The sequence below is a fragment of the Teleopsis dalmanni genome, chromosome 1 (genome assembly GCF_002237135.1).
Source record: "Teleopsis dalmanni isolate 2A chromosome 1, ASM223713v2, whole genome shotgun sequence".
In the NCBI taxonomy this organism is placed as follows: domain Eukaryota; kingdom Metazoa; phylum Arthropoda; class Insecta; order Diptera; family Diopsidae; genus Teleopsis; species Teleopsis dalmanni.
Window position 1 is genome coordinate 182,580,419 of NC_051846.1, and position 26,066 is coordinate 182,606,484.

At 29.7% G+C, this 26,066-nt stretch overlaps 1 protein-coding gene across 1 annotated transcript in view; it reads left to right on the forward strand.

Moving 5' to 3' along the window:
* The first annotated feature begins 8,053 nt into the window (after positions 1 to 8,053).
* Positions 8,054 to 26,066, forward strand: part of LOC119666861 (GATA zinc finger domain-containing protein 14-like) — a 40,632-nt gene continuing 22,619 nt past the window's right edge. Inside the window, exons 1-4 of the mRNA XM_038076140.1 lie at positions 8,054 to 8,275; positions 8,381 to 8,877; positions 8,992 to 9,252; positions 18,056 to 18,256. Of these exons, the coding sequence (XP_037932068.1) occupies positions 8,054 to 8,275; positions 8,381 to 8,877; positions 8,992 to 9,252; positions 18,056 to 18,256 (1,181 nt within the window). The remainder of the gene's footprint in view (positions 8,276 to 8,380; positions 8,878 to 8,991; positions 9,253 to 18,055; positions 18,257 to 26,066) is intronic.

Sequence of the window (26,066 nt, forward strand, 5' to 3'; positions counted from 1 at the left end):
GGCTTTTACTTTAACAATAAAAATATAACAAAACGAATCGCTAGCCAAATAACTGTATTGAACCCATCAAATCCTATTATTTGCAAATTTGTAAATATTTCTGCCTCCAGAAAAAACTTCATTTTCCCTTGTAATAATTGAATATTTCTTCCCACATACGTTTTTATTATATTTTCTTATAGTAAATGTGGAAGACGTACAAATATTTAAGTCATAAATGCCTACCAATTAAGAAGAAACTATTCTGCGCACATAAGTCTGTGAGGAACCAATTGAGATATTTATTCATACGTTTAATGATCTTAAACGCTCCAAAAAAAAATTATCTAGTTCAGATTCAACTCTGCACTGCTTCTTGTTTTCATCTGCTCCACTATGGAAGAAGAGCTTAGAGTTTCTACTTTTTATCTAATATCTACGAATACGATCCACTCTTCAATTAAGTGTTCTAAACTGCCAACTTTATCTCAACAGAAATATGAATTGAAATTGCACTTACGAATCCGTTTAAATAGTCACGCAAACAAACATGCCAGGTCAGAAACCGCCTCAATTGAATACTGAATTAAACAGTTCACAGTTGTTTAATTCATCTATACTTTTATGTTCAGAGCTAACAAATGTGTCCATCTTTTGGAAGTCATTTTGAACAAAATTTAGAATAGATTGTCCACCTTTAAAAATTTGTGTATATAAGGGCAAGGAAAAAATCTCTGTTTGCGAACGCTGGTAAATCCACCGACATTCCTACGGGTCTCACTTCCACAGCATCATCCAATAGATGTGAAGGCTTGGGACTGTTTCAACAATTTGTTTAAGGATGAATGCGACTTCATAGATATTGCATATGCTGACAGAGGGAATACATACAACCTCACTGATTTCGAAACTAAAGCAACAAGAATTTAGAAAGTATCTTTGTAACCTACTGAGTCTGACTTTAATTAGAATAAGATATTGTAAATTTGAAGGGCGTTACTTTAAGTGTGTTTTGAAACAAAGTCTGCAATCTACATAAGTTGACTACACACATTTCTGTGAGATACATTTTAAATCAAAATTTAATTCAGAATAAAAATGATTTTAGTAATATTGTTATGTAAGCTATAACTATACTATAGCTTGATCTCTTTAATGAATTAACATAACCATAATTTCAATTACGTGAATAAATACCTAATTTTTTTTTTTTACAACTTTTACACCCACTTTAATTATTTCTCACATAATTTATTTTCCATTTATTTAGTCGTAAATGTCTGGGTAGCTGTAAAATTTTCTTAATTTGTCACTTTTTCTCATTGAAAAACGGGAAGTCCATAAAAAGTGTAACAAATCAGAAACAAAAAACGATAGTAAATTATTTTCCATTCCCTTTTTTTTTTGTTTGTCTTGTGAGAATTTATTTAATTTTTATGGGAAATTGTCACAACTTATTAATATTAATTTATTTTGAGAAATGATGGTCAAGTGAATGTACAAGAGAAAGCAGCGAAAGAACAGGGTAAATATTGTCTCTAATATATAATTTATAAGAACTTACATATTCTGTTAAAATATTAAATCCATTAATTCATTATTATAACTGAGAAATATTTTTTTTTTGAAGAATTCTAGAGTTGAAGAATACTAGAGAATGTCGGCAAGATGACAATACTTTTATATATGAGTATAAAAAACATATATCAAAGCGTTTTCTCAGAACTATAGTGTATCATTTAATGATACATCTACATAACCTTATATCATCGTTAATAACGCAATGATATTCGTTGAAATTTGTTCGTCCTTTATCTACATAGCCTGCTAATTTAAAAAAAAAACAACCTATGAATTTATTATAGTTCTCAGTTAAAGACTAGGGTTTTATATATTTTAAACTTGAGGATTTTTCAAAGTCTATATTATTCATTGAATTTGTAGTTTCTGGAGCTAGCGTAATTTTTTTTTATTATTAACTATTAATGATTCTTAAAATATAAACAAAGAACAATTTTAATATTGCACCTTTTAATATTACACAAATAACAAATAAGAGGTACTAATAAGCAATTGTATTGGAATATTTAAGGTAAAAGCAAAGCTATTTTGCTACTCACTGACCATAAGGTCTGCCACTGTTTTCCTTTTTAGCCATCTAGATAGTGCAATCACCTGGAGAAGAGTGGATGCTGTAACGTTGACATGTGTTTTCAAACGCTATTTGTGAGCAACGGCACACCTTTTAGCCACGTTGTGGACTATTGGCATACCAAGGTCACGGTGGATGCCACTGTTTCTAATGTAGTATGAAGCATTTACGACGTAACGTAGTACTTTATTTCACAAGCGCTGGATAGTTGCAGATAGTGTTTCTTGCTGGCACAACCCCATAATTGGAGCTATCGTAATGGGTTGAAAGTTATATAAATCAAACGCTGTTTGTGAGCAACGGTACACCTTCTAGCCACGTCGTCAAGTATTGGCATACCAAGGTCACGTTGGAGACTACTGTTCCTAATGTAGTATGAAACATTTACGACTTAACGTAGTACTTTATTTTGCAAGCGCTGGATAGTTGCAGATACTGTTTCTTGCTGGCACAACCCCAGAATTGGAACTATCGTAATGGATTGAAAATCATATAAATCAAACGCCGTTGTGAGCAACGGTACACCTTCTAGCCACGTCGTCGACTATAGGCATACCAAGGTCACGGTGGAGACCACTGTAGTACTTTATTTCACAAACGCTGGTTAGTTGCAGATAGTATTTCTTGCTGGAAAAACCCCAGAATTGGAACTATCGTAATAGATTGAAAATCATATAAATTAATTAATGTCATATAGCTTTACTAAATTATATGTGATTAAATATACCAATAGGCTAAAAGTTTGTTGTAGTTCTCGAAGCGCTTAATAGGGTTCTTAATGTATTTTTCACTTAAGGGTTTTTAAATAAGTCTGTATAATATATATACTTCGCATTATTGCAATACCCTCTCTGTCTACGTGCTTGAGTCTAATTTATTGAACTATGTATCTAACAAGTTCTGTTGGCATGTTAAATAAATATAATATATAATGTATTCTATTTACAAAGTATCACTACATATGTTATACTCAATTCATTTTATTAATATATCGAATTTCCAGAAAAATTTACATTTTGGAAATTCCCATAATATTGCCCTCAAAATACAGTGTAACTATTTGATATAATCTCTGCTATTTGCAACACAACACAGTACCCCCATAATATTGTTTATAATCATTTAGTTAATGTTAATGGAACCATGAATAATTGACTTTCAGGTTCAATGATGACGGTTCTCGTTACAAGCCCCACTTAATTGTGTTTCACGCAGTACACAACTTCAGCAGGTGCTACAAAGCAATGAGGAAACCATAGATACAAAATCTGCGAAAAAAATATACGGAAATTCGATTTCATACAAAAAATATGTTTGTTCTATTTAAGCGAAGGTACAATAAAAATAAAATTAAATAAAAAAATCATTGAATAATGAAACAAATCGAACATTAAAGATGCACTCAAGCGGAAAAACGTAATTCAATACCAAACAATGAGCCACAAAGAAGATACAAACATTGACACTAAAAAAATAATAACACAATTTTGTCAAGTTTCAAAAATCAAAAAATTATTTTATTCACTATTTTTTTTTTTTGTTGAATATCTGTTATATCTGTTCAAATATCTTAATTACACAATTAGACGCATAGATACTTTGTGCGAGTATCTCGCATTTTTACTTTCAACAATTTAACACTTTGTGCGCCTGAAAAAAAAAAGATACTATTTTGCTATTTTGTTCGTTTTGTGTTGCAAACAACAACATTGTTAGATTGTTTATGTTTATTGTTGTTACTGTAATTGTTTTTGTTATTGTTGCCTTATGTTAAGCTCAGTTTAAAATAAGTCAAGCATAAGGTGACATAAACATCCATCAACCTGAACTTCAAAATTTTTTTACTTGGAGAAAAAAAAAATTGTGATGATTTATCTGCTGTGCCTTTTTACTTTTAGTCCAATTTAAGGTAAATTTGTATATTTTGCAATTAATCTTTTTCTTATGAGCAGCAAAACTATTATTGCACGCATCTCAAATGAAAAATAATTGAAATCGTTGCTTAAGATACTTCAAGTAATTTTGGCTTTTAATAAAGCAATTGCCTCATGCGAAGTTGACTTTTTTTTTTTAATTAAAAAAAAAAAACATTTATTAACATAATTTTTTTGTCAAAGAAATGTTTACAATATATATTTAAATTTTAATCTTGTCGTTTAACAAGAAAGTGAAAACAAATTGCTATAAGCTTCCAAACTGCTTGCCTTAGAGCTAAGGCAAGACATGAGATTAAAGAACACTGACCACTTACAGATTCAAAGATATCGAGAGAAACGACTTTTAAGATGACAAAATAATAAAGTCTTAGAATTACTTATTGATTTTGATATAAATTAATCAGGTTCTGAGAAGACTTTTCAAAGTTCCATGGTACATTGAGACGAATGACATCCTCAGGGACACCAAGATTGCTCCCATCAAAAAATACATAAAGGATAAAGCCCTGAAATTATTTGCGAAATCTGACAGACTTACAAACATCGCGTTAACAAATCTCAGAATAGTTACAGGCTCCTCGGGGAGAAATGCAGATCTGAGGTCAATTATTGCTTAGTCTGATGAAGTGATTAATAATAATCTAGTCAAGGCGCAAAGAGGGGTTTTGAAGAAAGCTCGCAGTTAATAGAGAATAAAAGTGCTCAGGTGCACTGACTCAACTAGCCTCAACATAATAATTGGGGTATCATAGTGATTTTATTTATAAATCTCAATGAATCTTTAACCATTAAGCACGTCGAATACTAATTGTGATTGGAAAACCCAAATAATAATATTTAGAAACTTATATAACTTATATACGACAATCTATATAGTCAAATGTAGTGACACCTACATTTGAAGTCTGAACTTGTCTACTCTCTGGCTATAGCTTCTCCTTACTCTCCGGCTATTTAATTAGTAGATGAGCAATCAAGTTCATTTTAATGAATATATTTATTTTTCAAATTTGAATAGCTGCAATTAGTAACTTAAAGAAAAATTCAAGTTTGTTAATTTGATTAAGTAAACTACAGAATTTCATTTTATTTCTATCTTTCCTTTCGAGCTAGTCTTTCCTTTCTGTTATTTTGTTTTTATTTTTTCCTTTTTATCTATCCTTCTTTCTATCTTTCGTTTCTATCTATTCCGTCTATCTATGCATTGTATCTTTTCTTATTATCTTTCCTTCTTTTATCTATGCCATCTATCTATCAATCTTTTATATCTTTCCTTTTTATCTTTCTTTTTATTTTTCCTTTCTATCTATCCCGTCAATCTTTTGTTTATATCTTTCATTTCTATCTAACTTTTCTAATTTCATTTTCTATCTATTCTGTCTATTTATTCCATCTATCTATTCTTTCTTTCTATCATTCCTTTCTATCATTCCTTTCTATCTTTCTCTCAATCTTTCCTCTCTATCTCTCCTCTCTATTCTTCTTTCCTTTTTTATTTTTGACTAATACAAGTGAAAAAGAGCAAATTGCTATCACTTCATGTCCATGTTTTTCATACATTATTTTTTTTAATCAATCTTGTAATCGCTTTTGTAATAATTAGTATATCACTGTATATTTTTTTAAACTAGAAAATTTCATGTATGAATACTAGACCCGGCGCTTCTATTCAGGTTTAATATTACAAAATCTTCAATGGCAGACATCCCGCTCATCGTTTGATAGGCTGAATGTCTTTTTTTTTGGTTAGACTCAGTTGTACAAAACATCTATTGTAGTTGTAGTGCTCCGCTCCACCATCTATCCAGAACACTATTATTTTCTACTATATTTTATATGTTTCTGTATAAAATGCATATTGTATCTTTAATAAACTACTGAAGTAAAATAAACTGTTAACTATTGAACTGCTCAACCTCATAACATATTCTATTAACAACTATATTGATCAACTATTTATTTCTCTTGTAAATAATGTACTAAAACAAACTGGTTCATTTAAAATCTACAGAAGCCCAGTATATCATATTAAATATTTCTCAATATATTTTGTAGGTTGTAGTATGCCATTATCTCTTTTGCTCACAACTCTATGGACTAAAACCATAGAAATATATTTTATTTTTTTTTAGGGTTACAAAATGAATTGTAGGATGACTGTTCTTACTTTTATGTTTATAGTGTTAGGTAGTCTTTTGTTCATTACTTCGATATTTTTTTATGTGTTACGTGTAGTATTTCCCACTAAACTTTTTTCTTATTAAGTTTAAAAGTCTTCTTTTTTTGCAAAGCACAAAAAAAAATTACAAAGAAAAATTCTAAGTATCACAATCATTTTAATCAAGTTTAATTTAAGTTTAACTAAAAATAGGATCCTGAGAAACCCTGAGAGAGACAACTCTAATAAAATTAAATATTTCATTACCCTTTTTACATTCTTTAGATTTAGATTTACTATTAGACTATCAGAATCATAGGATTATAAAATCATAGATCATAAAATTAATCATATGATGGTCAAAGTTGATTATTCAAAAAATTTTCCTGAAGACCAAATCTGTTTCAACATTTCTGCAAAATTTTCTTATATCAATAACCTTTTTATGTTTTGTACAAATCTATAGGGTCTTAATTAGATGTCTCGATTCTTGGTAATTTAGTAAAAAGAGTTTCTATGGTGTATATCTAACCTTGCTGATTCTAGAGGTAACCACATCATTTTAAAACTGTAATGTTTTTGAGGTTTTCAATATAAATTTCTGATACTTCCAAAAACGTTTTCAAATAGTTGCAGCCTAATCTATACCTTACCCTGTTCACCTGTGCAAGTAGTGAGAACTTGTTAATTTTGTCTTTTTCTTTCGGCCACATAGATCGTAGGTTAGAAATTTGTATTTTTGTTAGACAAAAATAAAAAAAAAAAAATATTAATATAAAGACTAACCCCTGATATTTATTAACTTTTAATAAATACATTTAATATATCAACTCGTTTTTTTATTTATATATCTTAAAGTAACAACATATAACTGAAAACTGGGTTTTGATGGTTATACCAATCTCTCCAAGTTATTTTTATAGCAATATGACTGACGGGCACATTCTTTATTTTTTTTGCATCTAAAAAAAACATACATTCCTTTATTGAGGGTGGGTAAAATGCAGAATATTTTAACAATACACTCTAAACAATCACAAATATAATATTTAAAACAACAACAAAAATTAACAACAAAAAACACAAACAACAAAAAAGACAACAACAACGATGAATATTGTCACAAATTTATATGCAATGTTAGAGGCACTGAGCGCAATGAATGGCGCGTGCGCAACCAACTGAAACCGCTTAAATGCCTATGAAAAGCTATACGAACTAAGTAGCGACATAACTGCCGACAACAACAACAACAACAACGACTGATACTAAAACATTATAATAGTATTAACAGCAACAAATAACACGCATTTTTTTACAAACGATTAAATGCTATTTCATTAGTTGTTGTTGTTGTTGTTTGTATTTTTCTAACCTTAAAAAAAATTGACGAAAAAAAATAATATGCAGAAAAAACAACATTAATGACAACAAAAGCTCACTTTATGCTAGGCGTCCGTCCCTCTCTCTTTGTGAAAACCAACAATAAAATGCATGTTGGTAAGAAAAACAAAAACAAAGGCCAGCCAAAGACCAAAAAAAAAAAAAATTATTTCAAACAAAACAAAACTGCGCTGGGAGGGTTTTGCATATCGCTGCTCCGCTATTTGTCATCATTTTCGGAAAACTCGTTTGAGCGAACGGACGTTGTTGTTCCTCGCTGGAACAACGCGACTACCCATGAACGGAAGTGGTCTAGTAGTAGAGTTTCACGATAAACCGGAAATCAGCTAATTTGTGTAATGAGCTCTCATTTCAGAACTACAAAATATTAATAAAACCAAAAACCAAAAAAAAAAAATATTAATAAAAAAAATTTTGTGAAAAATGTCACGACTCTCGAGCGTACGCAGCTCGAGTGTACGGCAACCAGTAACGATTTGGAATGGGGCACAGTATGCCGCATCGTCGAAAGAGCTCGAATTATTGCGTCGTGATTTTGGACTGGATACGCGAATGTTAGAGCAAAAATTAGTACCGCGCTACAAGCACAGTAAACCGACAGCAAGTGCGCGTAATTCTATTGTCTTACAACAAAAACAAAAACAATCACAACAACAACAACAACAATCTCAACAACAACCAGTTAGAGAAACCTCTACTACCTCAAATAAGTATCAGTGCCGTTCAAGTGAAACTTCGTCATCGAGCAATTCAGATTGGATTTTACGTTATAACAATACGTTAGTGTCCGGTGAAACGAATTTCCATCCGTGGAATCATACAGGTGCGCGTAAATTCGGTCAATTCGATCTAGTACCGTGGCGACGTCAAAAATCCGCTGTAGACCTAACAGTAGTGCCAGATTATAGTAGTGATGGTGTAACGCCTACAACAGTGGCCACCAAATCACTCAATCGTTTAGAAAAACTAGAACTACGCAAAAATCGTCGCCAACTCAAACATTTCCGTAGCTCCAATAAATATTTACGCCGGTTCGTGCGTGTACGTCTTATCTTCTCCATCGAATTACGGCATAAACGCATGGAAGTGCTACGTCAATGTCAGTTGCCACCGCGCGTTTTCGAGCAAAAATTCGCGATAAGTGAAATCGATACGGCGGCCTACGAACGCATTTTATTGGATGCAAATGCAAGTGTTGAAGATCATTTGGGCTATTTCAGTAAGCGAGGATTTGGCAGCACCAACAGCACCGACAACAATAGTGAAATGCAGCTCAAACCAAAATTGTCCAATTCGCAACGTCAACAGTTATACGATCGCGTAGCAGTTGCCGCTGGCGTTGATTGTGCTGCGAGTGCTACGAGTGATTCCAATGAACTTATTGTGGATTTTGATAGCGAAGATGAAACTGAAAGTTTGACAAGCGTTGATGAGCAGCGCAAGCTTAAAAATGCGCCTCATGGCTTTGCGAAAGTTAAAAAGACTTCGAATGCTAATGCTGCTAATGCTGCTAATGCTGCCACTGGTGCCATCGCTACTTTGGCGAATGGTGCGACGAATGCTCAATTTGATAGTCCGACTGTGCCATGTGTGAAATGTCGAGATCTCGCCATTAAACTAAGGTATTCCGACTACTTTTACCATTCAGACCGAAATTAAATGGTTTAAATAATTAACTGTTATTTGTTTCTCTGGACAAGTTGATTAATTGCTCGATTAAGTAATAGCTTCGCTGGTAAAAATATCTTTTCCATTTGCCTACCATTTACCAGACCATCGACCATCGGCCATCGGCCATCTACAACAAATGGTGAAGAAATGTTTTTATGGTATTTTTGCAAATTATATAAAATCTTTTATGTGCTTTGCTATAACAAATGTAAGATTTACATTTTTTTATCTGCTTTTTTGCTGATTTTTATTCAGCAAATAATTAACTTTTGAATACTTCCATGGGCTCATACCAACATGCCGTACCGTGACTAAAAGAATTGAAATCAATGACTATACATTCATTTTATGAAGCTTGGAACCCTTTAGCATTACTGCTTAATTAGGATTGAATTTAATTAACTGAGGTTAATTCAAGTATTTTAATTTCTCTTTTTAACTGAAAATGGTTAACACAAATCATTGTTAAACAAACTTAGAATTTAAAGTTGACCCATTAGCGAAAGATATTTTAGAAAGCGTTACAATGTAATAGATTTAAGGAAGAGCAATTAACTTTATATTGAGTAGTATATATGTATGCGTGTGTACCTGTGTTGGTGATTCATCACCTTGATTCTATTTTACCTATGAACAGTTTTAAGTCACACTAAGAATAACTGAATACGGGAACTTTATGAAATGGTGGATCTGATATCCTTGTATCTGTCTGTGAACTTATTTTTCGATCGAATCAACTCCCATATCTGTATGAATATCTCCTACTCTTTTGTACCAAATGGATATATATTTTATATGTCTATTTTTATTTGTGCCGATAAAAATTATAAGGTCTTACGAGACTGAATATGCATACGGTTACAAACTGTAGATGCTGTAAAGAGAATGAGGAATCGGCCACACATGTGCTGTTAGAATGTCCCGCGCTAATGCATATACGAAATGGGCTCCTGGGAATGTATATTCTTACGGAAGAGACCAAAAAACTCTGTAAAGTAGGTTCTATACTTATTTTTATTGACGCAACAGGACTTAGAGACCTATTCTAAGCCCAGAAAAAGGCACAATAGATCCGACGGTCGCAGTGTCACAACCCTTAATAATAATAAAACTATTAGGTATTTATTTCAACCGAAGTTGGAAAAAAGTTTTAATCTTCAATTCCTATATGTTATTATAGTAAGTCCATATATCTTGTGTATATAATATTTTTATTATGGAAAGACACTAACACAGATATATCAAAAATTTTTATGAACATCTTAAAAGACATTATTTTAATTCAACAATTCAAAACCCTGTTTTATATTTATTTTTGAAAATAAAGTTGATATGTGTCACTTTGAAATAAACACCCATTAATATGTTATCGGGTTTCAAGTGTCTGGAGATATCATTGTAAATTATTTTTTAATTGTGCGTAAATAATATTCGTAAAATTTTGAGACAGACACTTCTGAAGATATAATGAGACCGTACATCATACAGATATGCATCAAAGCATTTGTAAAGAAATTAGGAAATTTCCTCTTTAATCTTTATTTTCTTTAACAAATCTTTTAAGTTACAATGATTTTGGTGTTAATTAATGCTCAGATGGTCAGAGTACTCAGTTCTCCTATGGTCTTCTATGCTAACTTCAGGTTTTTTAACCGATTATTAGACTTTTTAAACTTTTAAGCACTTTTGACGGTTTTATATTATTTTACATGTTGTAAAAAGCCATAAGCCTGTCCAAATAAAAAAATCTGCTACTGTTCAGTTTAGGACATTTACAGGGAATATGTTTAGGGGTTTTAAGATCCATTTCATAAATAAGAAAAATGTTGGTCTTTAAAAGTTCCATTTTATTGAGGTTTTTATGAGGACACTGTACCTTAGCACTGTACTTCATTGTCCTCTAAGAAATCTGGAGAAAATTATGATATTCTCTTGGTTTTGTGTAAGGAATCTATTAGAGATTATCTAAGCTGGGTTAATTACTTTCTTAGACTGCCTTTGGCTTTTAAAGTTTATAGAGTAATTTTTGAATTGTGAGTATCTTATATGTATGTATCCTAGTATCTTAGCTAATATATGAGTTTATCCACTTGTGTGCTTCTATGCCAAGGTACAGAAGATTAAGTTTAAATTATATGACGTTGGGCTCTTTATGCCACAAACAGTCAACCGTTTCATTGTTGTCGTGTGCTGCATGAGTAAGCCTAAAGTAACCTAGTTTCATTGTCCTGACTGATGGAGAAGATTTAAGCATTTTTTAAATAAATATAAATCTTGTACCATTTGAATGTCAGATATTATAGTTGTCAATCTTTTTTTGTTTGATAGACATTCAGAAACACTGGTTTTTATGGCAAATAATAGTGCTTAACATACAGTTGGATATTTGCATATGATAAGAATTTTTTTGTACGAATCTCCTAGTATACCCAGAGATCTAGATCCAAGTTTGGTTCCATCTTGCTTCCTCACTGACTTTATTGAGGAGAATTAAGCATTCTTTAATTAAATTTGAATCTTGTAAGACCATTGAATGCCAGATTTTTTAGTTGTTACTCTATTTGTCCTTTTTAGATATTCGGGAACACCAGTTTTTATGACAAATAATATTGCTTGACATACAATGCGTTCATTAGCAAAGTATTTTTGTAAAAATATCCTAGTCTGTCCTAATATGGATCCAAGTTTGGATCTATCTAGATACAAGTTTGAATCCATCTGGATCCAAGTTTGGATCCATCTGGTTCCAAGTTTGGATTTATCTGGATCCAAGTTTGAATCCATCTGGATCCAAGTTTGAATTCATCTGAATCCAAGTTTAGATCTTTCTGGATTCCCCACTTTTTGGATTAAAGTTTGCTTCACAATTTTCTCGATTACGAATCGAGAGTGAAATTACTTGTAAGTGATTTCAAATTTCTTTGCATAATATAACTATCTGTGTGGTGAAAGGTATTTGAGCTTCGACAAAGCCAAAGCTTGCATTGTTTACTATTAATTGTAAAATTGATAGTATTGAGCATTGTTACTTATTTTGAGTATTGCAAAAAACGCTCAAATATGTGTTTTTATGTTAATATATTATTTAAAGATAGACCTCTTTAAAGAAGTCATAAATAACTACATAGTATTTGTTGATGGAAATAACATTTTATTTAACTTTTTATATAATTTTCTTTTTTTTTCTATTTATTTCACTGAAATATTTATACAATGCAAGAAAAAATAAATTTCAGTTAACAAAACAATAAAAAATGTTGCAATTAAGTGCCGTCATTTGGCTCACATTTTACTGCACTTAATTTAATTTGAAATATAATTAATTTCTTCTTCTTCGTGTTAAGCTTGTTCAAGTATTTTTGTAATGAATTTTCAAGCCGGGTTTCGACACTGTCAAGACAGAAACCGTTTCATTGTTGCGTTCTTTTGCAAGCCCAAAACTGAACGTTACTGGAGCGCAAAAGAAGCGAAATTCCAAAAGCCCAAGAAGCCAATCTCAGCTACTGGCAATGGAATTGGTCGTCGGTGAGGTTAGGTAAAGCAGGGCACGTTTTGTTAAATTCTATTAAATTGTTGAATTATTAACTTTTAACTTTAGCAACGGAACGAAACACCTGTTAAACATATGCCACCGGGCCACCATCTCACCATCCCACCGAGTAGCCGAGTAAGCCATCGAGCCATCGAGTGCATGTGTGAGAAATTGTGAATTTGTATATTTTACAGAAAAACGTAAAATCTGCGTTTGTATTTTGAAATAATTAAAAACACAGCAGATAACCTGAAAGTCAGTGAAATTACCATAAAACAATAATAAAAAACCAGTGCAAATGGAAAAAAGCTATAATTGAAAGTAGTTGAATCTCAAAAATTAAAAAATAAAACAACAAAAATAGAAAATCTACTTTCCTTCTTAAAAGAAAATATACAAACGAAAACGTTTATTGTTTTTATTTTATTGTTTAAACAAATTCAAATTCAAAAACAAAAACAATTGACAACATAAAAAAACAATAAAATTTGCAAAAAAAAGTGTGAAATTTTTAAATTTGCATAAAAGATTTGCATACATTTTCACTATACATACATACATCCATACATATATGGAATAATTTCAATATTGAAAGTGAGTTTGATCAATTGAATAATAGGCTTGATTTTTCAAAAAAAAAAATAAATCAATTAAATAAATTAAACTTAATTAAAGCTATTTTTTAGCAACTAAAACGCGTTAACTTTTAGTCATACACTCCTTGAAAATCTGTTTTTATATTAAGTTTCAAGATAATGATAAAAAAATATCCACATTTACGGATCTATTCAGTGAACTTGGCAGATTCGAATGTTTTTTGGTCCTACTAATGCCCAAGTACGCCTCTATCGCCCGGTATGCAATATTGCCGATCCATCTATATCATTTCTCCTACTGCTTTCAAACCGAAATGTCAAAATTAAAGATTTAAAAGGCAGCCTACGTATATCTTGTCTAAAAAGTTGCAATATAAATTTTCGTAGCTATGCGTTTCATGAAATAGTTTTATAGTTGCGTTAAATCATGTAATTTGTACTATCCAATTACAAACATACAAACATCATATTATATGTTAACTCATCTATGGTATAGAGATTCTATAATTTTGTTTAAAAGTAAATATTAAAAATATTAAAAATATTTCTGCAGATATTTTTTCGTAAGATTTTAATTATATTTTTTACTTTTTTTCTGATTTTTACATATATCTTATTTTATTGCTGTTCGGTAGCACTTCTTTGAATCAACTGCTTTCGAGTGGTTAATGGCACTTTGGCTGCTGTTTATTTTTATGTATATATTTAGCTTAGTTAAGTACTAATGCCATATTGTACTTGAGTCAAATGAGAAGGTTTTAATTGAATTTAACTTTATATTAAGATTACTTTTTTTATAAATAATCTTAATTGAAATATATAAATCTCCATCATAAATCTAATGATATTGACATTAGATTATTTTTTTATAAACTGCCTTTAATTGAAATATAAAAATCTCCATCATAAGTCTAATGGTATTGACATTTTCAATATCTATCGTAGTTAAAAATTATGTTTAGAAATGTGTTCATTACCAGATTAAAAACTTTTTTAAAATTAAAATCATTTTAATAAAAAAGTTTCATGCAAACTGGCATTAAGTTGTTCCTGTGCCAAACTTTTTAATAAAAAATGAAAAGACTCAACGATATGTAGACATGGGTATGCAAATTTGCCACGTTCCAATAAGGAAATCAAACTCTCTCAATGTGATGGGAAGTGCAAGATCTCTCACTGAATAGCATTATAAGCATTGTCAAAAATTCTAAGTAGTTCTAACCCTTAAGTTTTTAATTATACGGTAAGTGGATCCCTTAGGATCGCCGATATAATTTACCTACCATATCTACCTAATTAAAAATATCAAAAAAACAGGCAAAACTAATAAATAAAGTAAAATCAATATATGTACATGTGGAATCTAATTTGTGTTATTTTGAATCTCTGTATTAACTGAAATAAGTTGTTGCATACTTTCAGGCTCTTAATAAATTTTTTTTTAAAATTTTATATAAAGCAATGTCATTTATAATCAGAAAGAAATGCATCTACAAGGTATAGACGCATCTACATATAATTTAATGTTTCAGTTCTATTTGATGAAATTATAGCTTATACTATTTATATAGTTGTATCTTTCCAACCTTCTGAATAATAATTGTTTCCTGCAGAGTTCTCAGAGTTCTATAAGTATTATTAATAAAATATGTTGAGAAATAAAAATATAATTCGATATAAATTTTTCACTATTTAATTTTATCTTATTATTTTTTATAATTTTATATTGTTATTACTATATTTATTTTTATGATATGATATTCAGATGTCTGAGTTGGTGAATCAGTACCTTTACTCTATTTTATCTGTGGATAGTTTTAAGTCACATTAAATACGGGGCTTTATAATATGATGGATCTGATGTCTTTGTATCTACCTGTGTTTATCAAATTTCGCTGTATTTTTAGGATACTGAGTGTTGGATTATTGTGACTGTCAATTGTATTGAACAGTTTCATAGAACGATCTTTAATGTATTTTTCAACTGAATCCACTCTCAGATCGCTGTGGATATCGGCTCCTCTTACATACCATGGGGCGTTAACCAGTTTTCTAAAGGCAATATATTGCCCTCTTTGAAGAATTTTTAAAGTTGAGCTTGGCGCTTGGCAAAACGCTATACTGCCATAGAGTAGTCCTGGTTAATAATTTGCTTAAATATGCTAACTCTATTCTTTATGTTGAGCTTTTTGCTGCTGATGAGCGGGTGAAGGGAGTGTAATATTTGGGCAGCTTGAGCTCGTTTGGACTTGAAATGTGCTTTCCTGCACTCCTGATGCTTGTTATCAAAGGTTATGCCTAGGTATTTGAGAGTATCGGCCAATTCTATTTCTTGTTCTTCTACCTTTAATTTTCTGGGAGCTTGGCGGCGCTTCCTGGTAATAAAAATTGCCCGAGTCTTTTCTGCGTTCAGTTTTATTTTTGTATTATTCAATATAATATTTATTACTATAGTACTTTATTATTTAATTTCATTATTAGTTTCTTTGTGAATTAATATTTTTGTTAATAAAATAATATATTTTCTACCTTTCGTACTGACAGATTAAAATAGAAATGTTGCAAATATAATCAGTATATATATATGTAAATATATCTAAAAAAAATTATGCAAAGCAATAATAGACAAAATTAATTTTTTAATTTCTTTGATTTAAAGTTTTGTTTTGCCCGAAAAATATGCTATAAATTTTAAGCATAAAGTAACTGTTCCCAAAAAGTGTTCACAGTTGAAAGTTCACTAGTTTTCTTAAACTAAAAACATTTTAATATAGAAGAATAGAAACAAATTATTAAATATATTTCAACAATTATTTTTCAATTATAAATGATATTAAGTATTTAAAAAAAACTAGCCTAGATACAAGCTACGAAAGTGTAGAATTGACGATTAACTGAGCACATATGCATTTTATATGCATGTTCGAAAATAGTTTAATTTAATAAATATCTTAATTTATTCTTCATTAGCGTTAAATTTCATACATGAGTTAATATATATTGTGTCAAAATTAATGAAAATATCTTGTTTAATATTTTATTAAAGGCTAGTAATTTTATTTATAATGTCACTTATGTGTTTAAGTTATTCTGATTTTAAGTTCTAATAATTAATAAGAAAATTAAAAAAAGTTTATTAATGTTATTATTGATTTATTTCATCTCGAAGTATTTAAATATTTTCTACTAACCACTTCTAAAGAAATAAATTGTAACAGATTATCAACAGATGTGATAATATGAAATCAATCAATAATAGTATAATATAAGGTATTTTATTATTGTTATTTGTCATTTTAACCTTATACCAAATTAACCAAAAATAACCTGAAAATATTTTTTAATATCCATTTTAAATGAAGATAAAAATGAACCAATTTTTAAAACCAACTCTGTGAGAGATAAACTTTCGATAAAAATATAGATGAGATGAAGAAAAAGTAAGATATTTTTTTAAAACATATGATATTAATTAAACCGACTTAGTAATTAATTAAGCATTAAAGTAGTTGAAAGCGTTTCGAATATTAAAATATTTTATATTGAATCATTACAAATATAAACAAGATTTATGTTTGCTTCATTTATGAAAGTGTATCTTTCAAATATATAAATTAATATATCAATGAGAATAAATACAGTGTATTTTTGAAATAAATCTATACAAGCACTATTTCTTATTCTCTATAATATGAATATTTAGTAATATTCGATTTGTTTTTTTTTTATCTAAGAATATTTTGTGCTTATTCTAAACAATATTTTTATATTTCTTATACACAATCTTTAAGACTAAGCCAAATTCTAAAATTTGTAAATGTCTATGATTGATTCTGACTTACAGAATATTTTCTCTGCTTTTTAAGCCAGAACATCCTCTTACTTCATCTATCTACATTCTAGTTAACATTGCTTACTACTCTATTTGATATGAATAATTTATCATAGATCTTGTTAAGAAACAATTTAATTATTAGCATTTGTAAAAGCTGTCCTTTCAATAAAAATATAATCTGTATATGATTAATTATAATTAACTTTACCATAGACCCTATGAACAAATAATAAAGGTACTAGGAAGGTACTACTACATTTCTTTCACCTATTTTCTCCAAGCACATTCTCCAACTTCATCATGTCAACTACAAGTGTTGATATATAAATAATAAGATAATCTGTATATAATTAATTATAATTAACCCGCTTTAGATTTGCTTTATGATTCACTCGAAATTTGTAGAAAAAATTTCAGTTATAATAAAATTATACCTTATGTAATATAATTATATACTTATAAAATTATAGAAAATAGATTTATTAAAAATATTATTTAAATAATTAAAAACTAATAAATACTTAAATTAATTTAGTGTTAGTTAATGTCAGTTTGAAATAAATTCAAAAGCTAGAAAAACTTAAATATATATTTATTATATTTTTATTTAAAATATTTCTATACTAATGTATTATTTACACAGATAAATAAATTAATATTTATTTTTAATTTATTAATTATATATAAGTAACTTTTATAATTGTTTTAAATTAAATTAATTTTTTATTATTTTAAATTTAATTTTCTATTATTTTAAACTAATATTTTTTATAATTATTTATTTTTTTTAGAACTACAACAGACTTTTCGCCTCATATAAATGCCAGCAATAAAATGCATGCTCATCAAATAGATTCCTACGATTCAATGCACTCTGGGAGTATTTCATCAATTGAAAGACCCAATGGAGGCGCATTAGCTCTGCATTATGCTGCGGCTCGTGGTTGTTTAGATTGTGTACAACTTTTGGTTGCTGCTTCCAAAGATATTTGGTAAGTGTTAAATAAGAAAATATCTTGTCTATCGAAAAAAAAATTAAAAAATATTTTGCTCTGTCAAGTTTTCCTCAATTTAATTATTAATCATTTTATTTAATATTGCTCATTGCATATTTATCAAGTTGAAACCGTTTTAAGAGTCAATTACAGAGAAAGCTCTATGCTGACCATATCTTTGATTTTTTTATAGTTTTTCTTGTTCCAAACTAATTATAAAAAATTATGTCAAATAAATTAAACAAATTATTAAATTAGTCTTCAAACTATGCCACCAACAAAATACTTTTTCTATTAATTATCCATTAGCAATATAAAATATACATATACTTGTAGATAAATGTTAATAGCTGAACTGTTATTTGGCTTGACATTTCCACTTGAGGCATAATTTTGCTATAAAAATCCATATAATTACTTATTTATGTTGTTTTGTTTATAACGCATATTTTTATTCTACAAACTTCTACTGAGTTCAGTGGAGTTATGGATAAAAATAATATTTATATAAAATTTTAGTAAAATACTTATGAAATTTTGCTATCATATTTAATTATTAAGTCTTCTATTTTTTTACTACAAATACATCGTTAATATTTTTAACCTATGTTGAGATTAATTAAATATTTATGGCTACATAAAAATATTTTTTCAAAAGATTATATCTTTCGTAATAATATTAGCGACATACATTAGGTAGACTTCTTTCATATTTAAATATTTTTATGACTTTAATTTTAAAAAATTATCCATTGATTTTTACTCTTAAAAATACTATTCTTTAAATATTTTTATTTAATAGAGTTCTGGATTACAACTCTACACTTTTATGCTACAACATAATTTCAAAATTCAGTAAAGATCCTTCAATTCTTAACAATATTTCTAAATTTTATTTCCAGAAAAATTAAATATATTCTTGTTGTCACCCATTTTTATAAACAAACAAAGAACTGTTTTCAAGACCTTCCCAGCTCGCACCATAATTAATTCCATGACCACCAACCCGAACTATGCATTAAAATTTAAAGTGTTGATATCAATTAGATATATTTCGATAACAGGAGAATCAAAAATCCATGAAAATTGTTTTAAAAGGCTGAATCTATGCGGATACTAAAACCTATATCACGCCGAATCTGACCTATGAATAGATAATAAAAGTTCTGTTATTAACACCAATATATATATTTCAATAATTGTAGTGTCACTGCTAAATAGATTTTAACTATAATGATTTAGGACTCTAAGAGGTAGATAGAGGAACTTCTTCTAAAAAATTGAAGATATCCAGATATTCTAAGTTATATTATGTCGACTCTGATTTATGCATACAGATAGATCTTATCTATAATGATAGGGTGTATATATTAATGATATAATATAATGACCATTACTATTATAGGTATTTCATGTTTCAAGTTGCAACTGTTAATTTCTATTTAATACAAATACAAAATATATTTAAAAAAATCATGATTTTTCGCTATTCCTTTTATAGTTCATAAGAAAACGATATTGTCTATATCTATATATACTTCACTAACTTCTGCAAATTTGTATTTTTTTTAGAGCAAATCATCAAGTTTCTGATGATCACTCAAAACCAGTTGTAGTGATTCGAGAAGTTAAGAGTCTTTTTTAATTATTTTTTTATAAAGTAGAAAGTTTTTATTATAGAACATAAATATTTTAATGGAAGGTTTTTAGCATCTGATTGTTAACTGCACACCTTTTTATATATATTGGACATTGGTGGACAATAAAAAGATATCATTACTCTCTTCTGTGTACAGTTTCAGTACACAAATATTTTGTATGTCTATCGTCATACAGAAAATATACTAAATAGACACTTTTACTAAAAAGAGACAATAAAGAGCAACAAGTCTTAGCAATTCAATTCAATTCTTAGTGCTGCATGAAATACTTTGAATCACATAAGGATAATAAACTGGAATAAAAACAAAAGTGAATTAGTTGGAGAAACATAAAGAGTCGCAACGCTGTTATCTATCAAATCCTTATAATATAAGGATATATAATCTTCATATAATATATATAATATAATCTTCAGATTTTTTGCTGGAATCTGACACTCAGAAGTTAATAACCAATTTAGTTTAAAATAGCTGGCCTTAAGCTATACATATACTTATGGGTCTCTATTAATATCATATATTAATGCAGTGACGCGGTGACGCGGTGACAAGTTCCCAACCCATTTTAAAAATCTAAAAAAAATCTAAAGCTAATATCATATACTACTGAAACTTCCAGCAGACATCATTTAGGATACCAGCGTTTCGTTTTGCGAATCTTAAAAGTGCTTGACGATTAGTTCCTGAGACGTAGATATCAGAATTTTTATAAAGCAAATCCGATATTTTTTTATATCTGTTAACGTGGTGCAATGCGATATAATCTTCAGACTTTTTGCTGGTATCTAACATTCAGAAGTTAATAACCAATTTAGCTTAAAATAGCTGGCCTTAAGCTATACATATACTTATGGTTCTCTATTAATATCAGACACTACTGAACCTTCCGACATCATTTAGGATACCAGCGTTTCGTTTTGCGAATCTTAAAGTTGCTTCAAGCTTGGTTTCTGAGACGAAGATATAAGAATTTTTATAAAGCGTGATTTTAAACCAAACCTTAATTGAATTTCAGTTCAGAGCTTACCATAGTTCCAGCACACCGATCACATTGGTCTTGGGAAGCTGTTAACCAGAACTTTTGTGCATATTTCATTTTGTTCATACTGTGGATTGATCACATAAACTATTTAAATACTTTTTGTTAGTTTGAGGCGTTTCAATTTTCTTTAAAGAATCCTGCATTTAAGTAAAATAGTGGAACATCAAATAAATGTCGAGATCACTAAGGTCGAATATAACATCCACGTCTTTCTGACGTAATAATGACGATTAAAATGCAGAAGAAAAAAATAGAGCTTTATAGGATGTAGTAGAAGATATTTTGTATTTATTTCTTATGAAATCCTTTATTTTGTGAACCATATAAATCCTAATATTGCAAAATAGTCGTTCTTTTAATTTTTGTACAACACTTGACATATATGTTATAGTCATTTTTATAACAGATCTAGTTTGATGGTGCCTTGATGTTTGAAAGTAATTGATGATAACTCTGACACTATAATTAATCTCTTTTAAAAAAATGTTATATACAAATTAAAGTAAATTTTACAATTAATTAATCACAATTAATAAGTATAATAGGAAGTATTTTACTTTCTGTTAAGAATCGTAATACTAAGCTAATTTTCTATTCGAAAGATTTTGATATCTTTTTTATCAATATTGTACAATATATTTGATTCTTTACACATAAACTAAATATAACCAATAAACTGAGATGAAACAAGTCTCTGAACGGTCTATCTACTTTCAAAAACCAGTTAAACATATGTTGTCTGTCGGTCAAGGATCTATCAGATGAAAAGCTGATAAGAAGTGAATTTTGATGTTAGGCATAAGACCGTCTGACCAATTGAAAGAAACAAAATACATTACTTTAATTCAAACTAGAAACTATTAAAAAAAAAAATGTTATTAAAAAATGTCTCACAAACGGCGCAGACGCTTCTAATTTGCTTCATGCAAATTAACAGAATAATTTATTTCATGATAACTTTTCATTGATCCATCTTCCATGTCAAAAACAATCAAAAGGAAAATATTTTAAAATTTTTATCATTTGAAGAAAAATTATTTTTCTCCTTTTTGGCCTTGAAAAATCAAAATCTGTTTGTCTTGCAATGTTTCTTCGCAGTTAATGACTAATCCAAATTTTAAAAACTAATCTGACAATCGATATATTACACTGTTTCTATCTAATTGTTATTTATCTCCACATAAATATTTGTAGCTAAACTCGCAATTTGGACAGGATATTCTGGTTCAATTTTCCATAGACTATAGACTGTATTTACTGTGAAGCTTGAAATAATGTAGAAAGTGTCCCATTAAGACTATTAAAAAATTTGTTTAATTGAATATTAAACCTGCACTAAATCTATACTAAATGTTAATTTTTTGAATTCATTAATTTATACTAAAATGAAACATTAAGTTTGAAGTTAATTAGTTAATTAATCTCAACAAAATTGGTAAAAATGAGAAGAAATACATATTTGGTAAATTAGGCAACATATTCGAAGCGTTAGACACGAACTCAAATACAAGTCTACCTATTAGAAGAAAGCCATTCTAGCGAAACATTGCACCGTTCTATGAAAATACAACAATAAAAACAACAAAGTATTTAGCAGTAGTATTCCCCCTCCAAAGTAACAGAAATTCTTCACTCAATATCCACTTTTTTCACCTACATTTCGGATTTTATTTACTAACTACTTTAAATGCCAGCCAACTTACACGCTACATAAAACAAAAACAATATATAATATGTATGGAGAAACGGGTACTTCTTGTTCGTGGTCAGTACCAAATGGTTTACTCGAAGCTATCCAACAGGAATACTTTTCTTCATCCACAGCATAGTGTGGCCATATAAAAAGTGCATTTGTTGCAAATCCATCAGAGAATTGTTGTTTTTGTGCTTTTGTTAGATTTGTTGCACAAAGCTGCACTGCTGTGGCCGGTTGATCTGTTTTCATCTGGAACGGTAATTCGGTTTTATTCTTGTGCTACTGCTCCAGTGCCCCTCTGCGTGTTATTAATATGCGCGTATAAAAGATACTATGATTGCATTACAAAACAGAGCAAAAAATTCAATAAATGCAATTCTACAATAATTTTCTTAAGCCATCACTTATTATTTGTACTCCGATAGAAATGGGAGAGGAGAAGTAAAAAGACATATATCGCAGAAAATATTTAATAATATTGTAAATGAGTGAATCATTCCTTTGAATCTAGAATTACTCTAAATATTGTGCGAGTGTAGTTTGCAATGTTGCCGGCAATACTGGGTATTCAAATACACACATAGGTATACAGGCTCCTATCAAATCTCTAGAAGGAAGGAAAATGCGTTCTTAACTGTCACAAGCATTGCAGCGCAATATCGCAATTACATCGCATCCATGTCATGCAAGTAGTAGGGTACAGTAATATACCTAGAAATAACCATAACCATAGATATTACCATTTGTCTTTTTGATGGACATTTAGCTTCAACAGGCTAAATTCTTCTTATAAACTACAAGCAAAATTGAAACTTACAAATAACCTATAAAAATAATAATAATAAATAAAAAATTAATAAATATGGGCTATTAAAAATAAATAATAATAACTAATAATAAAAAGACACTTCAAAAAATATCAATTGCAATTGAAGTTTAAGACTTCTAACTTTCTTTCTGTATAGACTGATAACAGCAATAGTAGCACATAGTATAATAAAAATCCTTCTGATCTTTATATTATATCAACTCTTACCAACACTTCTTTGTAAAAATTAGTAATTTTCTCAAGAAGTCAAAATGGTTTTCAAAATTGAGAAAAAGGAAAGAAAGTCTTAATACAAATGAGATCACAATGATATAAGCGTTATCTTTCAGTTCGGCAGCCGTAAAACACCAACACAAACCAATATAATTCCAGTTACATAGTCTATTTAGATTGAACTGATTATTATTCTAGTGCGTTTAGTGTTACAGTTGGCAACTGAATCTATGACAAGATTAATCAATATATATCTCTTTTTTTCTCATCTCCTTCTCATAGCCTCCTTCTTTCTTCGTATCTGAATTAACTACAAGACCTTCCATTAAACAGCGTTTTAATCCAAAACTTCCAGGTGGTCTTAAACACTGAGTTTTTCCATTATACGGTAACACAATGGGACAATAGGCATAAGTGGATGCCCTTTGAATCACAAGTATAAACTAACCTAACCTAACCTATCTCTTTTTTAATTTTCAAAATGTATTAACTTTTTTTTTTCATTTTTCTGAAAGTGAAAAGATCCCATCATCACTCCAGCTCAGTGTTGTGAAAAACATTTGTGAATTCAATTGTCCTTCCTTACATATGGGGCAACAATTAATTTTCTACATAAATTTTTTTTCGAATATGGCTAAGTAGATAAACTCTTACTGCGTATTACAGATTGTAAAAGCAGACTCTCGAACGTGACTAAGTCGAGAGACTGTTATTACGAATTACAGACCACAAAGTGCAGATTTTTAGAAATCACATCATACTATATTCAAACTACGACAACTAGAACTACGGAATTAGAATAGTTCCGGTAAATAATTTATTGTAATTTTTCTCCATACAAAATGTACTCCGAACTGGATATATAGTCAATATGTTTCTACTAAAAATTTTTAAACATATCAACCTATAGTACTCATTTTTGTTAAATGTATTTCACAAGTACTGCTGCAAATACTTACTTACTTATGTGGCCATAACAACCCGTTACCGAGTTTCGGCCTGACGCAGCATGTCTCCCCAGGCGCCTCTGCTGCGTGCGCGCCTTCTCCAGTCTCGTATATCAAGTCCAGTTAGTGGTCCCTCAACTTGATCACTCCACCGGAGACACGGTCTACCTCTACGTCTTCTTCCGCCAACTACTGCTTCAAACACCTTTTTCGCCGGAGCGTCTTCATCTGCTGCAAATATATATACTTAAAAAATAATACCGTTAAAGGCGACAAACCCATATTTTGTGAACCCGTGGTACTAAAGGCACGATAGCGGTCCGCGTACCGACCATTAATACACCCTGCTTTATACAATAAACATTTTCTATTTTATACTTAACTTCCACTACTCTTCCACTAGCTTTATTTAGTGAAGTTTATGTAACATAAGTCTCAAGCGGTATTTAATTCACGTTGATCCGGTCTTATGTACTATGAGTCCTATAATTTGTGTATTCACCAAAACACGGTAATTAGAAAAATATTTGTCGTTTTCTTCAAATTTTCGTTTTGTAAGAAGAAATCTAAGCACAAATAAGCTAATTTTAATCTATTTAAATATGAGTAAAATCCTAGCATCTGGTAGAATATACTAGATTGGTACGAGCACATCAATTTTGAAAAGTAGAAAAATATTTAAAAGCTATTGATCATAATAAATTATGCGAATAGCTAAAGAAAGCAATGAAGAGGAAAATCTAAACAGCAATGCGTAAGTTTTAATTCGAATAAAAGAAAAACAAAAACATAAACAAAGGTGAGATGAAGATATCGTAGACGCGTAGATGAAGACAAGTAGCAGAAGATCGATGCAAAAACTAGGTAAATGATATTGGCAGCGATACGTGTTGAGTGTGTCAATGAGACGGCTAAAGAGAATCTCTATATGTACATATGTGAGGTATAGATGTCGTTGAAAACAAGTAAGGGGCGCCACAAAAATTTCATAAAGAGTGGCTATAACGTCATTAACAGCAGCACATGAACGTGAACAGAAATGGAGAAGACTACCACAACAGAGAATCGACACAGAAAAAAACTCAAGCTGCGCTAAGAAAGATACAAGCAGCTGCAGATACAAAGAAAAAAAAACATTTAAACCAGAAGTTTTTCTTTCCAATTTGAATTTTAAATTTGATTTAAGCTCAAGTGTGAGTAGCAGTGGAGTTCAGCAGAGCACACAGCTGTCTCAACACTGCGCAGTTCATAACAGTTTGGCTTAGTTTAGCGTGCACGTTGGATACTTTGACTTGGCTTAGCTCCAGTTAAGATATTCGCATTCCGTTTCTTGAGGCGGACGGTGGCTCACATTTTTTTCAAACGAATTTCATTGAAGTTTAACACTTACAACTCGTGTAAAAGTGCATACCTAATTTA